This window comes from Daucus carota, chromosome 6, assembly GCF_001625215.2.
Source record: "Daucus carota subsp. sativus chromosome 6, DH1 v3.0, whole genome shotgun sequence".
Lineage (NCBI taxonomy): Eukaryota > Viridiplantae > Streptophyta > Magnoliopsida > Apiales > Apiaceae > Daucus > Daucus carota.
In genome coordinates, this window is record NC_030386.2 from 4724351 (window position 1) to 4738770 (window position 14420).

Here is a 14420-nt window from a genome sequence, read left to right on the forward strand (position 1 = left end):
TTGTCTATTAACGTCAGTCAAAGGAGGGCTTTTGGACATTTTACACACAAAAACCCCTCCTGTCGTTACCCCTCCCTTATTACACCAAAGAGTGAACCTAATCCAATTACACACAAAATCGAATTAAACTGAGAACTCAAAAATCGATTACAAGCGGCTGAAGCATGAAAGGAAAATTCAGAGAGCTGAAGAATGGAGTCCCGGATGATGGTGAATTACCAGTTTATAAAGTCGTCAGTGATTTAGGTAATGATTTTGAGCACCCTTTAATATGTATTATGTTCTGAGTGATATATGCATGCATATGTTAGTGAGTGGTGGTCCCTTTATGTTTTTCGAATCTGAATAAAGTAATGTCAATTTAGGGTTCTGTAATTGGTATTATGTTGATGTTAGGGTTCTGTAATTGGTATTATATTTATGGTAGTGGTCCCTAATTTATTTTATTCATTTTTTGTATTGCTTTATACTGTAGTGGGTCCTCGATTCTATAGTTTAAAGATATATCATGGAGGTGATTTTGATGAGAGCTTTGAAACATATAATGGTGGAAAATATACGTATGTTGACTACATTTATAGGGAAGAGCATAATATTGTTGTGTTGGATTAAATAATGCAAGAGTTAGGATTGAAGAAGGGGTTATATTCATTTTGGTATCACTTGCCTGAGACAAGACTCCATAATACAAATGTGATGCTGCTTGAAACAGATGGTGATGTCAAACATTTTGATGCAGTGTTAGTTTCTTATTCTCATATTTGCACATTGTGGATCATATAGATGATCCATAGTTTAAGATGGGGACGCTGTTTAGCAGTGGGCATGTTTCAGGGCTTCAGTCAGAAAACATGCTATTTTACATCAAAGGCCCGTCAGACTGAAGAAGAATCTTTCAGACAAAATTAAGTGGATTTGTGTTCTTGAATGCAAGTGGAAGTGCTATGGAATCAAACAACAAAGGTCATCAAATATTCAAATTAAAACAATCTACAAAAAGCACACATGTACCCCAAATTGGGAGCAAAAACAAGTGAACTCCAGATGGATTGCTAATGAATATGAAGACCAAATCAGGATGAACCCTACCCGAAAGCTGGAGTCTTTTCATCAACAAGTCATCAATGACTTGAAATGCCATGTCTCCTATTCAATGGCCTACATAGCAATGTTGTCACATAAACATTTCTCTACCATGTTTCCAACTCTGCTAATTAAATGGTAGTGAAGAGGATCAATATAGAAGAGCATTTGATGTTTAAGATGTTGAAACAGATGCATACATGCATCATAGAGGGTAAAACTTATACATAATCGTTGAAATGCCCTAGGCTTATTTTGCCCATGCTTTAGTTAACGTTAACAGCATAAGATAACAGAGAGGGTGCTAACTGTGGCGCTTGAGATAAATTAGGGTTGTAAAATGTATATTCCAAAACCGTTAGGTGCAAAGTGCAGTAAGCAAAAACCAAAGGGATCCTAATTGCAATTACGTCTTAATTAACGGATAAATACTCATATTCAAAGGATAATTACTACATCTATACATATCTTATTATATACACGGATATATATCAAGGATCAAGGCTTCAAGCGGCTTACTTGGAGTAGGATTCCTCGGATAACTATGAAAGGAAGTTGATTTATCCCAAACTAGAGGGGATAATGGCTTGATCCCTATAAAAAGGGTATGTAAGCACCTTACAAAATGTTTCGGATTCACAAGTTTTACACTCTAAAGAGAGGCACGTGTAACCTTAGTGACATTATTTCCGGGCATTATCTGGACAAAAATCCATTATTACGGCCTCTTCGTTCAGCCTTTTCCGAGCTCAGCCCCTAAATACGAGCATTTTTCTATATTCTATGTCAGCGGTAGCCCCGTCAATCTAACCGTGGTTTATTTATTTATAACGAATATCCCTATTATTGTAACATATAATTCTAAGGGTGTTGTATCAAATTCTCTCACAACACTTTATGGCGCTAGAAGGAGGGAATTGCTGATCTTAGAGAGGAGAGATGTCAGAAATTCCCAAAAATCCAGAAAATCCCAAGACAGCGGAGGAAAGTATGAAGGGCAACGTCCATCCGTCCGGTGGGGAACTAACACGTGAAAAGATGCAAGTACAAATCAAGAGGATGAGTAGAAAAATTGCCTTGTTAAAAAAGAAGTCAAGAAAGTCAAAGAGGGCACAAGACATCACGCCCACAAAGCTGACTTTTACGGAGAAAATGGCAGAAAGGAGGGTGACAACCCCGAAAAGGAGACTCATCCGGGGGAAAAGGACAAGTTACACTCACCGGCTGCTAGTATGTGTTTATTTGATCATTTGGGAAAGAAACTTACTGGGAAAGACTTGCGACATCGGCTTGATAATAAGGCTGTCCACAAAGACAAGCTAGAGGGGTCGCATTCAGGTGCCCCCCCAGCCAGAGGAAGGGGAAGCCCCCATCTCAGGCTAAATCCCAGGATAAGAATCGCGGGCCTTCGAAAGTGATCTCTGTTCAAGATGATGAGGAAAGCTCAGGGTGTCACAATGATGAAGAGGTCAATAAGGAGATTGAACATGCTTACAATGGCGATTATGAGGTTGCACTTGGCGACGGGGATGACAAGTGCAAAATGGAAGAGCTGTTGGAAGCCCTAAAGAAGATAAAGGCGGATAAAAAGTCCAAAGCTGAGCTTACCGTGAAATCCCCCTTCACTAAAAAGGTTAGGGTGTCACCTCTACCACGTATCTAAGGGGGGTAGGCGACCTAAGATTCGATGAAACCACGGACCTGGTAGAGTACTGTAGCAGATTCGATATGTAAATGGAGGTTTATTAAATCTCAGACCTCACCAAGTGCCGGTTATTGGCTGCAACTCTCAAGGATTACGCTCATCATTGGGATAGCGGGAGTAAGGATTTTTGGAAGGAACTACAAGGGCGGGAGCCCGAAACCTTGGCCGACTTTGTAATACCCCGAATCCATTTTATTTGAATAATACAAAATGTGTATTTTAATGTGGTGTGGTACAACTTCTATATTGAATAGAAAACTCTCAACCGACATCGATAAAAGAAAAGAGCAAGAATAAGAATATAGCAAGAGTCGAGGCAAGGTTTAACAAAAATTTGTTGATTTTGGCCATGCGCCCTGGAGCGCCTTGCTAGCGCCCTAGGAGCGCTTTGACAGCGCCCATAAGATAGCAGTGTCCTGGAGCGCCTTGCCAGCGCCCTAGGAGCGCCTTGACAGCGCCCGTAAGCCAGCAGCGCCCTGGAGCGCCTTGCTAGCGCCCTTGGAGCGCCTTGCCCTGTTTTTGCACCACATCGATTACATAATGTTATACTATTATGAATATAAGCAATGACTTGATTTATGAGTTTGTGAGTATAAGCCAAGGTTGGCGCCACCCCGTCGCTCCCCCTTGTCTTGGCGTCACCCCCGTCGCTCCCCGTGTCTTGGCGCCACCCCCCGTCGCTTCGGCGCCACCCTGTCGCCACTTTAATTCTATTTTCTTTGAACCATCTTTGTACCACATCGAGAACATAATGGTATGTTCTCATGAATATAACCAGTGATATAATTATTCAAAAAAAATATGTAAGCCAAGCGCCCATCTTGTCGCCGTGGTGCAAGCGCCACCCCTGTCGCCAATTAAACCTTATTTTCTTACAACCACCTTTGTACCACATCGAGAAGATGATATTATATTCTCTTGAATATAAGCAAGAGCTTAGCTATTGTGTTAAAAATATGTTAGCTGAGGCAGGCGCCGCCCTGTCGCCAGCCCTCGGTGCCGCGCTGTAGCCATGTCGCCAACCCCTTGGCGTCACCCCTGTCGCCCACCCAAATGGTATTTTCTTAAAACCATACTCACCGTACCACATCGAGAAGAATAAGAATGACAGTCTTTCCTTTCTTTATATATACACAGCCCATGGTGACTTTCTAAAATTAGGAAGAGAAGCATAGCTGCTAAATTTGGTACGTCTAGTTATTTATTCCTTGATTTATTTTGTTAGTTTAGTTATTTTTAATTAGGTTAGTGTTAATTGGAGAATTGATATAGGTGTGACTTATAATTAATAAATGTGTGAACATTCTAGGGAATGAAGTTGTAGGACTCGAGAACGTTGTGCACTGTAAGTATATATTGTACCCTTCGCTGTTGATATTTTGTGATGTTTTGGTGAATATTTTGTTGATGATTTTTCTGATGAGAAATGAGTATTCTTGCATTGATACTTGATGAACTGATGATGATGCTTCCTTTTTGGAAGTAAAGCTAAACCGATTGTTTAGCTGGCCGGGATCCCAACTTGATGAATTGATGAACTAATCGTGCTCGAATACTCATACTCATCTTGGTGTGTGAAACTGTTTTGATGACTCTGATGAAATATTGATTTGATTCACCAAGTTTTGTGAATAAAACTCAGTTGAATTGTACGTATATGCTTACTGAGCTTTATAAGCTCATCCCTTTTTATGTAATAACTTTACAGGGAAGAATTTCGGAGAAGGATATTAAGGCTAATGCTAGGCGAAGAGTGTGAGCTGTTAAGTATCCAATAGTCAAGAGAGATATTCAAGGAAATGTTCAAGGTTGGTCTTAGATAGAATTGTGTAATTGAGATTCAGTTGTAAACTATAGTTGTAGTAGATTAACAGTGATTCTTCTTATTGAAGTTGATCCGATAATGTTAGTAGTTGATTCTAATTTCAATACTGTAACCTGGATGCGATCCTGTTGTTTGAGGGGGTTAAAATGTTCTCTTTTAAATCTTTTATTAATGCTTTCAGGTTTTAAATTATTTGGTTTTCAGAGATACAGTTTTTCAAAAGTGTTTTAAAAGATTTTGTGTGGTGACGTCAGGATCCAGGCCCCCGGATTCCTGGGGCGTCACAGACTTCTTTGCGAGAGCAGAGCCCAAAAGGTTATTAAGGAGTCCTTGGCCAAACTAAGGAAGGAATCAAGATCTAATAACCGTAGCAGTTGGAAAACCAAAAGAGACAGGTCTTACAGTCCGGAAAGGAGGGGTGTATACAAGAGAAACCCCTATACGAAACCTGCTGGAGAGAAGCCCTCAGCTCGTGATGACAAAACTTCACCCATCTCGGTAAATGGTACTAGAACGCGGGGTTTTGACAAAAATTCACTTTGCTGATATTTTTCGATCAACTAGAAACAGAGGTTTTCCTCGTTTGATATCTTTAGTTCCAAGGATGATATTTGAATATATGAATCAATCTCTATGTAAAGAAGTGTCTGCTGCAGAAATTTTGGCAGCAATTAATCATCTTGCTCCTCTAAAAGCACCAGGTAAAGATGGGTGTCCGGATTTCTTTTTCCGTAAGTATTGGGATATTGTAGGCACTCATGTTTGTTCGGTTGTTAAGGATTTTTTTACCACCGGTGTTCAATCTCCATCACTAAATATCACACAAGTGGTTCTTATTCTGAAGGTGCCTAATCTTGAAAATCTTTGTCAGTTCAGGCCTATTGGCCTCTATAACTTCATTTATCGAATTATTTCGAAGATTTTGGCTAATAGATTAAAGCCTATAATGAAAATTTTGATTTCTCCTCAACAATCAGCATTTATTTATACCTGGCAGACAAATTTAGGATAGTATTGTGGTGGCGCATGAAAGTTTTCATCATATAACTCACAAAAAGAAAGGTTTAGTTGCTGAAATGGCAATAGAACTTGACATAAATAAGGCGTTTAATCGTGTGGAGTGGGATTTTCTTCTAGATATTATGAGTAAGATGGTGTTTAATTCTAGGTGGCAAGACTAGATTTTTTAATCTATTTCCATTACATCGCTGGAGTTTTTTTTATTAATGATGAAGAATATTGTTCTTTAAAGCCTAAAAAAGGTATCAGGCAAGGAGATCCCATCTCTCCTTATTTTTTCCTCTTAGTTGCAGACGTTCTATCTCGATCACTTTTGAATGCCATTCAAGAAGGTTCACTCATGGGTCTCAAAATGACACATCACTGTCCAAAGATATCTCATATTCTTTTTGCTGATGACTCTTTGTTTATTCTGCATGCTAATGAGTTGGTGGCCAGTGCGTTATTTGATATTCTTGAGGAGTATCGTCAGCCTTCGGGTCAGAGAATCAACTTCAACAAATCCTCCATCATTTTCACTCCTAATACGTCAAATCTTCGGAAAAAGGTAAATATTTGGGTGTTCCTGCAGTTTTTGGCAAGAACAAATCAGAGATGTTAAGTTATATTATGGAAAGAGTTCTTAAAAAGATGCAAGGATGGAAGCAGAAGGTTTTATCACAAGCTGGTCGGGAAATTTTAATAAAAGCCGTCGTTCAGGCTATTCCATCATATTCTATGAACTGCTTTCTTGTTCCTAAAAAACTGATTAATAGAATTATGATGGTTGTTCGTAATTTTTGGTGGGGAGGAGATCCTGCTACTAAGTCTATTCACTAGAAGAAATGGGATCTCTTAACTAAAGCAAAATCGGAGGGAGGTATGGGTTTTTGAGATTTAAAAGCCTTCAATCTCGCTTTATTAGCTAAAACAATGTTGGCGTCTTATACTAAATCCTTCCTCTTTTTTTTTTTATAAAAGTCCAAGAGATGTATTGCTAGCAAGTATACGGTGGCAAGTTGGTAATGGGAAAAATATTAATTTCTGGACTAATAAATGGATTCCAAATTCTCCTCATTTTTTTATTCGAGATGCTAAAGGTCTATTCAATTCTAATTCATTTGTCACTGATTTTATAACTGCCAGAAGATGGAATGTTAGTAAATTGAGGAAATATGTGTCTGATGAGGCTATCTTAGATATTAAATCCATACCTCTCATGTTAATGATCGGCTAGTGTGGCATTATAATTCTAAAGGCAATTACAGGGTTAAGTATGGATATCATATAACATTAGGGAGGACGGTTTGCATCAGTTCGATTGCTCCTCTCATCAAGCTTCTTCATCGTTGGTGCCTGATAGATCGCTTTGGAATCTCATTTGGTCGATTTCTGCACAGCCTAAACTAAAAAAATTTATGTGGAGGTTATGTACTAATGCCATACCTACTCAAGAAAATCTTTTCAAGCCTAGGTGTTTTCTGTCTCCGTTTTGTCCAATCTATATGGATAGCACTGAAACTGTTGAACATATGCTTTTTGATTGCCAATGGACACGGCGAGTCTGATTCTTTTATCCTTTGGCGCTTCGTCATCTCTCCTCCTCTACATATACTATTCTACAATATTTGTTAACTCTTATTTCGAAGTTGGAGACTAGAAGAGATCGTATACATGTTCTTTCAAAAATTATTTTTGTTGGATGGTCCATTTGGCTGGCAAGAAATAAATTTTTTTTGACAATGTGTCGGTCTGTCCATTTAAAGGCTAGATGTTCTGCTCAATCAGAATACTCTTCTTTGTTAAATGTATCTCGCCTGGAGTCTCGTAGCTCTGTTGATAATTCTTCACTGCAGTGGATCCTTGGTGTTATTGGCACATCTCCTTTACAATATGAGCTAATTGTGATCTGTGAAGCTTGTTTAATCATAAGGCACCATCATCTTCTTAATGCATGCATTAAATCAGATTGCAAAATAGCAATTAGCTTCTATTCTACTGAGTCTGCACCGCCATGGGATTCTGCAGTTCTTATAGAAGATATCAGATCAATAGCGACTGCTTTTCATATTATAATCCTTTTTGTGCCTCGATCTTACAATTAGGGGTGAGCAAAAAAATCCGAAAAACCGATACCGAGCCGAGAAACCGAAAAACTACACCGAAAAAAACCGAAAAAAAACCGTAGCTCAACCGAACCGACGGCTACGGTTTTACACCTAAAACCGGACTGCTTATATAGTATTATATAATTTATCATATATTATGTATTATATATAAAATAAATTATTACTTTAGTATTATTGGTATATTATCTGCTAAGCAAGGAACTATCTAGCTTAACTATGGCTACAAGTCAACAAGTTATAATAGTTTGTTATATTTAAGTAGAGAGAGAGTAGTAGAGTACTATAGTTAGTAATTAACATTATTTCTATAGAGAGATACTGTGTAACTAAGTCTTGTATAAATAAGAAACACAGGGCTGATTCATACTTTACATTTCTGGATCATCTTTTACATATCGTAACAGTGCTCATCTACTTCATTTCGATTATATTAATCAGTATTTATATTTTAAATATTTTCTTTCTTATTTATTTTGGTAAAATACGTACTAATGAATAATATTTAATTAGTGATTATACTTTATTTTGTATTAAAAAATTTTATGAGATAATTATCTAATTTGTATAATATTTTTTATTATATAAAAACCGTAACCAAACCGAAAAAAACCGTTTGAAACGGTTCAGTAACGGTTTTAAGGTAGAAACCGAACCGACATGTACGGTTCGGTAACGGTTTTAGCTAAAAACCGAGCTGAACCGACCCGTGCACACCCCTACTTGCAATGGTGTTGCTCACTGGATTGCTTCGAAGAATCTGCCACTCAACTGGGTGTTTAATGCCCTGATGAGTTGTCCTCTCTGCTGTAGAGCGATTCTGTCTCTTGTTCCGGAGTTGGTTCAACTCCTAATCCGTAAAAGAAAAAGGGTAGCGAGACTGGGAGAGGTAATGAATCGCAATTGCATGACGTATGTTTAGCACGCATGAGAAAAAGAAACTAAGAAAGTGAGTGAAATGGCAGTATCGTAAAAATGTGGAAAGTGAATGGCTTTATGAATACGATCCCATCTGCTCTTTATGAAACGGCTACAGTAATAAAGGCAACAAAAGTAAAAGCATCAACACAACACATCTCCCTTTGATATATGTATTTATATAATTAGGAAAAAATACAGCTTTTTTTGTTTTAATTTATTATTATTGTTATTAACCTCCCCAGCTAATCTCATGCCCCTCTATAATAAACACAGAGAGATACAGATAGGTAGAGAGATCTGAGATTTGTTGGTTGCTGAATCAGATGTTCAACACATTATCTGCAACTTGTAAGTCACAAATCTTGTTTATTATGTATGTATGTTTGTATGCATCTCTCGATTTGTGTTGTTTTTAGCTGAGAAATCTGATTTGAATCGAGTAGTATTGTTAATACTCATTGTTTGTTGTTGCTTGTTGCAAGATTTGAGGTGAAAAACTCAAGTGGGGTATAGTGAGATTTGGCAATGTGGGATGTGATTTAGATAGGTGGTTTCCAAACCTGTGTGTGTGTGTGTGTGTGTGAATTTGGGAACAGAGGCTCTGAATTTGATTAGAGGAAAGGGGGAAAGGGTGAGATTTGATGGAGGATTGGTCAGTGTATGCGAATAGTCCTGCTCATCTGGCTGTTGCGAGGGCTGATTACGCTGCGCTCAAGAGGCTAATCTCTGCTCTTCCTAGGCTTGCGAAAGCCGGGGAGGTTAATACGGAGACTGAGAGTTTGGTGGCTGAGGCTGAGGCAGATGCTGTTTCCGCTGTCATTGATCGCCGTGATGTTCCTGGTAGAGAGACCCCGTTGCATTTGGCAGTTCGCCTTCGGGATCCTATTTCTGCCGAGATTTTGATGGCGGCTGGGGCAGATTGGAGTCTGCAGAATGAGAATGGATGGAGTGCTTTACAAGAAGCCGTTTGTAACCGAGAGGAGAATATTGCGATGATCATTGCTCGCCATTATCAGCCTTTTGCGTGGGCTAAATGGTGCCGGCGTCTGCCTCGAATTGTTGCCTCAGCTGCTCGAATTCGAGACTTTTATATGGAGATTACGTTTCATTTTGAAAGTTCAGTGATTCCGTTTATTGGTAGAATTGCTCCATCCGACACCTACCGCATATGGAAGCGTGGTTCAAACCTCCGTGCTGATATGACCCTTGCTGGTTTTGATGGCTTCCGTATTCAGAGGTCTGATCAAACTTTTCTTTTTCTCGGGAATGGATATTCGTCAGATGATAATAATGTTTCACTACCTCCTGGTTCTTTAATTGTCCTATCTCACAAGGAGAAGGAAATTACAAATGCTTTAGAGGGAGCTGGTGCCCAGCCATCAGAAGCAGAAGTTGCTCATGAAGTAGCCTTGATGTCTCAAACTAACATGTATAGGCCTGGAATTGACGTTACTCAGGCTGAGCTTGTTCCCCATCTGAATTGGCGGAGACAGGAGAGGACCGAGATGGTAGGAAACTGGAAGGGAAAAGTCTATGATATGCTTCACGTGATGGTGAGCGTGAAATCAAGGCGAGTACCTGGTGCTATGACAGATGAGGAGCTTTTTGCAGTGAATGAGGATGAAAGGTTAGTAAATGGAGCTGATCAGGATGAGTATGACGATGTTTTAACAGCTGAAGAAAGAATGCAGTTAGATTCTGCACTTCGCATGGGTAATGCTGAAGGCCCCTGTGATGATGAAGAGTCGGATGTTCAGGGTGGCCATGAAAATGGCTGCGGAACTTCATTTGAAAGTTGTGAATCAAATGGTTCTAAGGAGAAAAAAAACTGGTTTGGGTGGAACAAGAAAGGTTCAAAAGCCGTCGGTGATAACCAGGATGACTCAAAGAGCTTAAAAAAGTATTCCAAGTTGGCCCCTGAAGGTAGCAATCAGAAGCTTACTGAGAGTCAAAGATCTTCATCTGACCTTCACAAGGAGGATGCAGGGGACCATAAGAAGAATAAGGGTAACAAGAAAAAAAAGAAAAAAGGGGTAAATGGCGAGCCTAAAAGTGAGAGTGAGTATAAAAAAGGTTTAAGACCAGTCTTGTGGTTGACACCTGATTTTCCCTTACAAACAGAGGAACTAATACCGTTACTGGATATCTTAGCCAACAAAGTGAAAGCTGTTAGAAGACTAAGGGAGCTTTTAACTACAAAATTACCACATGGTACCTTTCCCGTCAAGGTAATTCTTTCTTTATTATTCTGCATCTCTAAATATCACAAGGAAGTGTACCAGCATACTTTGCTCCTTCATATAGGTTTGTGTCTACCATTTTAGTTCTGGTTTGTGCTTAATCTTGCAGTCATCATCATTCATATGCAATGTAATCTAAAAACAAGTGTACCTGATGAATTAAAACGATTAAGCATGAGCAAAGGTGGAATATCTCCTCACTAAATAAACAAAGAAAATGATCCAGTTCCCAAATAAATGCTTCTACTTTTACCGCTACACTCCTTTAACATGGTTTGTATGTAGTGAGCTGTGAGCAAACATAAGTTCTTATATATTTGCATGTCCATAATTAATATTACTATTTATGGGAAGAAAGAAGTATTCTATTATGATGTCTTCATGGTATCGCTTGTATCTACAGTCTTAAGGTCATTGCTTGTTTACCTGGTCTTCAAATTACTAGTAGGCAATACCAGGTGCCGGAATAAAATTTGGGGACAATACGTCAGTGAACTCAGAAACAGCAAATGCTGGTTTTGTAAATTGTAACTGAACGGCAAATAGCCGAATCCGGTGAACCCATTGCATAGTAGTTTACTGGCTTCCTTCTCAAATCTCAGAAGTATTTATGCAAGTAATTAAGTATTATGGAATTCTATATTCACCCCAAAATTGAGCCAAAAACGTTAATTGAAGCCTTCCTCCCTTTGGCATAAGAATTTTGAACCTTGGGACTGGCTGGTGCCTTATTTTCTTATTGTCTCAAGTGCTTTGCAATAATAGGTTGGGGGGTGCATTTTTTGGAATTAGACGAGCATTAGTTAAAATAATCATAGTACATTAGTAACTCTCTTTATTGTATCATTTCAAGGTGCTTACACATCAGTATAGTCTCAGCTATATTAGGGTGAGCAAGTATACTGGATAATGTGGAAGCCTTTCTGACTTTCAACTATGTTTTGGGGTTCAAACACAATAAGAGGGTGGGGGTACGGGCACCTACTGATAATTTATATGGTTGATCTAGTCACAGCATGGTCATGTTTGGCAATCAATTGATTGATTATTTAGTGTCTGCAACTCACGCCACTAGGGTCCTCATCTCAACTTCTTTACCATTCTTTTAGTTCATATGTTGATGGCATAATGAATTACACTAATCAGTATGCTGATAAATGCCATTTTACCTAATTAAATTGGTTACATATGCTTTTTTTTTTTTCCTGTTGAAGATATCGAACAGATGCATCTTCTTGTTTGCATTGCATATAATATACCACTTTTTAAATATTACACGTAAATGTGTGAAAGTAAAATGTATACAAGAGACTTAGCAAAAAAAAAAAAAAAAAAAAAAAAAAAAAAAAAATGTATACAAGAGATTGCTAAAAAGGCCGATAAAATTAGTAGCAAAGCCAAATATGTAATCAAGAGATTGCAAAATTGGTAGCAACACCATTAGAATGCACAAAGTTATAAGGCCAAGCTCTCTCACCTATTTCAGAATTTATTATAATCATTGTAAAGATGATTAGGCAACTTATATTGCATGATACCCATGTTAGCTGACCAACACTCTTAAAACCTCAGGTCTTCTGGAAAATCCTCCAGATTATTTTTTATCATTTCTCTTCCCTTGAAAGCCTATCTTGGGATTCCTGAGTGCATTACTAGGAGGCTAGGAGCTCTCAGCATAGCCTTCATTATGGCATTATTGAAACAGGTTCTTGCATATATAAGATTTATGTACCAACATTCTGGAAGTTGCTCAAGAAAGCATGCTTGATCCTGTGTGAGCCAGAGATTTGATTAGACATGATCAAAGAATGAGCTTATCTACTCAGATCACCATCTCGAGAACAATAGTTTTTGGCTCTTTGTATTATTGAGTTTTATATGATTGACAGACGGAATGTTTGCTGTTAAAATTTGAGAATAGATTTAGACATCTATAATGTGCAAATATACCTATTGCTGTAACAATGATCTATCATTTACGCCTCTCTTCTCTTCTTTTGGTTTCTGTATTATTGTTGTCCTTATCCTGTATTTGTGCAAGCAAAATATAGTTCACTGTGGTCAATTAAATCTGACATACCTGCATACTGGCTAACAATGTGGGACTTGACTATTGTTTGTAACTGTAGATTGCCATCCCCATTGTGCCCACCATCCGAGTCTTGGTCACATTTACAAAGTTTGAAGAGCTTCAACCAGTTGAGGAATTCTCAACTCCTCTCTCCAGCCCAACACACTTTCAAGATGCCAAGTCGAAAGAAGCAGAAGGGTCGCAATCATGGATATCATGGATGAAGGGGAGCCGTTTACCATCAAGTGACAGTGAGGGTCGCAGCTTCAAGGATGAAGTTGACCCATTTCACATACCATCAGATTATACATGGGTCGATGCCAATGAGAAAAAGCGACGCATGAAAGCCAAGAAGGCCAAGAACAAGAAAAACAGAAAACAAGTAGGTGCTAAAAATCCAGAGAGTGTACGCCATGTGGGAGAGAATATGGAATAATCATACACAGTTTCTTTCTGGTAAGGTTTCTGTTTCAGAGTCTTTAGCCGCAAGAGAAGACAACACTTCCTGTAGAGGCTTTATTTCTTCCTTATTGGTGATGGCAAGAATTACATGAAGTATGTTGGGACGGCCTCTTAGGTTATGCTGCTCTTGTTGTATTTGTTATAATTCCCTTGGAAATTTCGAGGAACTCTATTTCCTTGCATCATTACAAGTTTACTGCTTCGCCAATATTGGAGACTGCGTGGTGTATCTGTATGTATGATTATTTAATTATGTATTTTCTGCTTCAGTTTCTTATATTGTCAAATCGTATGATGCAAATTTTGTGAATGAAGTTGGTTAGTGTTGGTGGACGTGGACACCATGAGAAATGAAATGAGGACACACTATAGAAAGAGCAGTAAGACCTGCATTTGTAGCTTGGTGATCGGTTAATGGTGTCTGAGAGACTGTTTGTTGGTGTGGAGGAAGGCATCATAAGGAATATGGTGACCGATAGACCGGATTGATAATTATTAGAGTTTAAATTCAATGTTCGGGCCTTTGTTTACAGGTTACTATCCCTTTTATTCCACCACCAACTCAAATTTCCGGATGGCGTTGATTGAGAAAAGTTGTACAAGACAGATTATTAGATAGTTCTGTCTCTATTGCAGTAAGTCGATTCTGGTTTAATGTTATATTGTTAAAATTAGATGTTCATATTAAAATGATTGAGTTTATTAAAAAAATATATAAAAATAAATGACATGTCCCGCAAGTAAAATGCATCATATCATCAGAACAATTATATGTAAAAATATTATATTGAAAACATCATACAAGAAAGTATTAAAAAAATATAAACTCTAAGATATTACAATATAAAAACTAATAATTTGTATATATACGATATACGCTCAGTCATCTATAAAAATTTTAAATCTAAATTATTCTAGAAGTAATAAATCTATTTTTTTTGGAAATAAAAATTATGATTAATAAAAATGAAATAGATGTATTAATAAA

General features: G+C 38.0%; 1 protein-coding gene across 2 annotated transcripts; it reads left to right on the top strand.

The window, feature by feature from the left end:
* The first annotated feature begins 8801 nt into the window (after window positions 1-8801).
* Window positions 8802-13701, top strand: LOC108227668 (uncharacterized). 2 transcript variants are annotated; one of them, XM_064079280.1, is made up of 3 exons: window positions 8802-9007; window positions 9142-10887; window positions 12472-12904. In XM_064079280.1, the coding sequence occupies exons 2-3, from the start codon at window positions 9301-9303 to the stop codon at window positions 12541-12543; spliced, it is 1659 nt and encodes a 552-aa protein (XP_063935350.1). In that variant the 5' UTR covers window positions 8802-9007; window positions 9142-9300; the 3' UTR covers window positions 12544-12904. The 2 variants fall into 2 exon arrangements, with proteins under 2 accessions (XP_063935350.1, XP_017258435.1); XM_017402946.2 differs by lacking the exon at window positions 12472-12904 and adding an exon at window positions 13029-13701 and having other exon boundaries at window positions 8807-9007.
* Window positions 13702-14420: the final 719 nt, after the last annotated feature.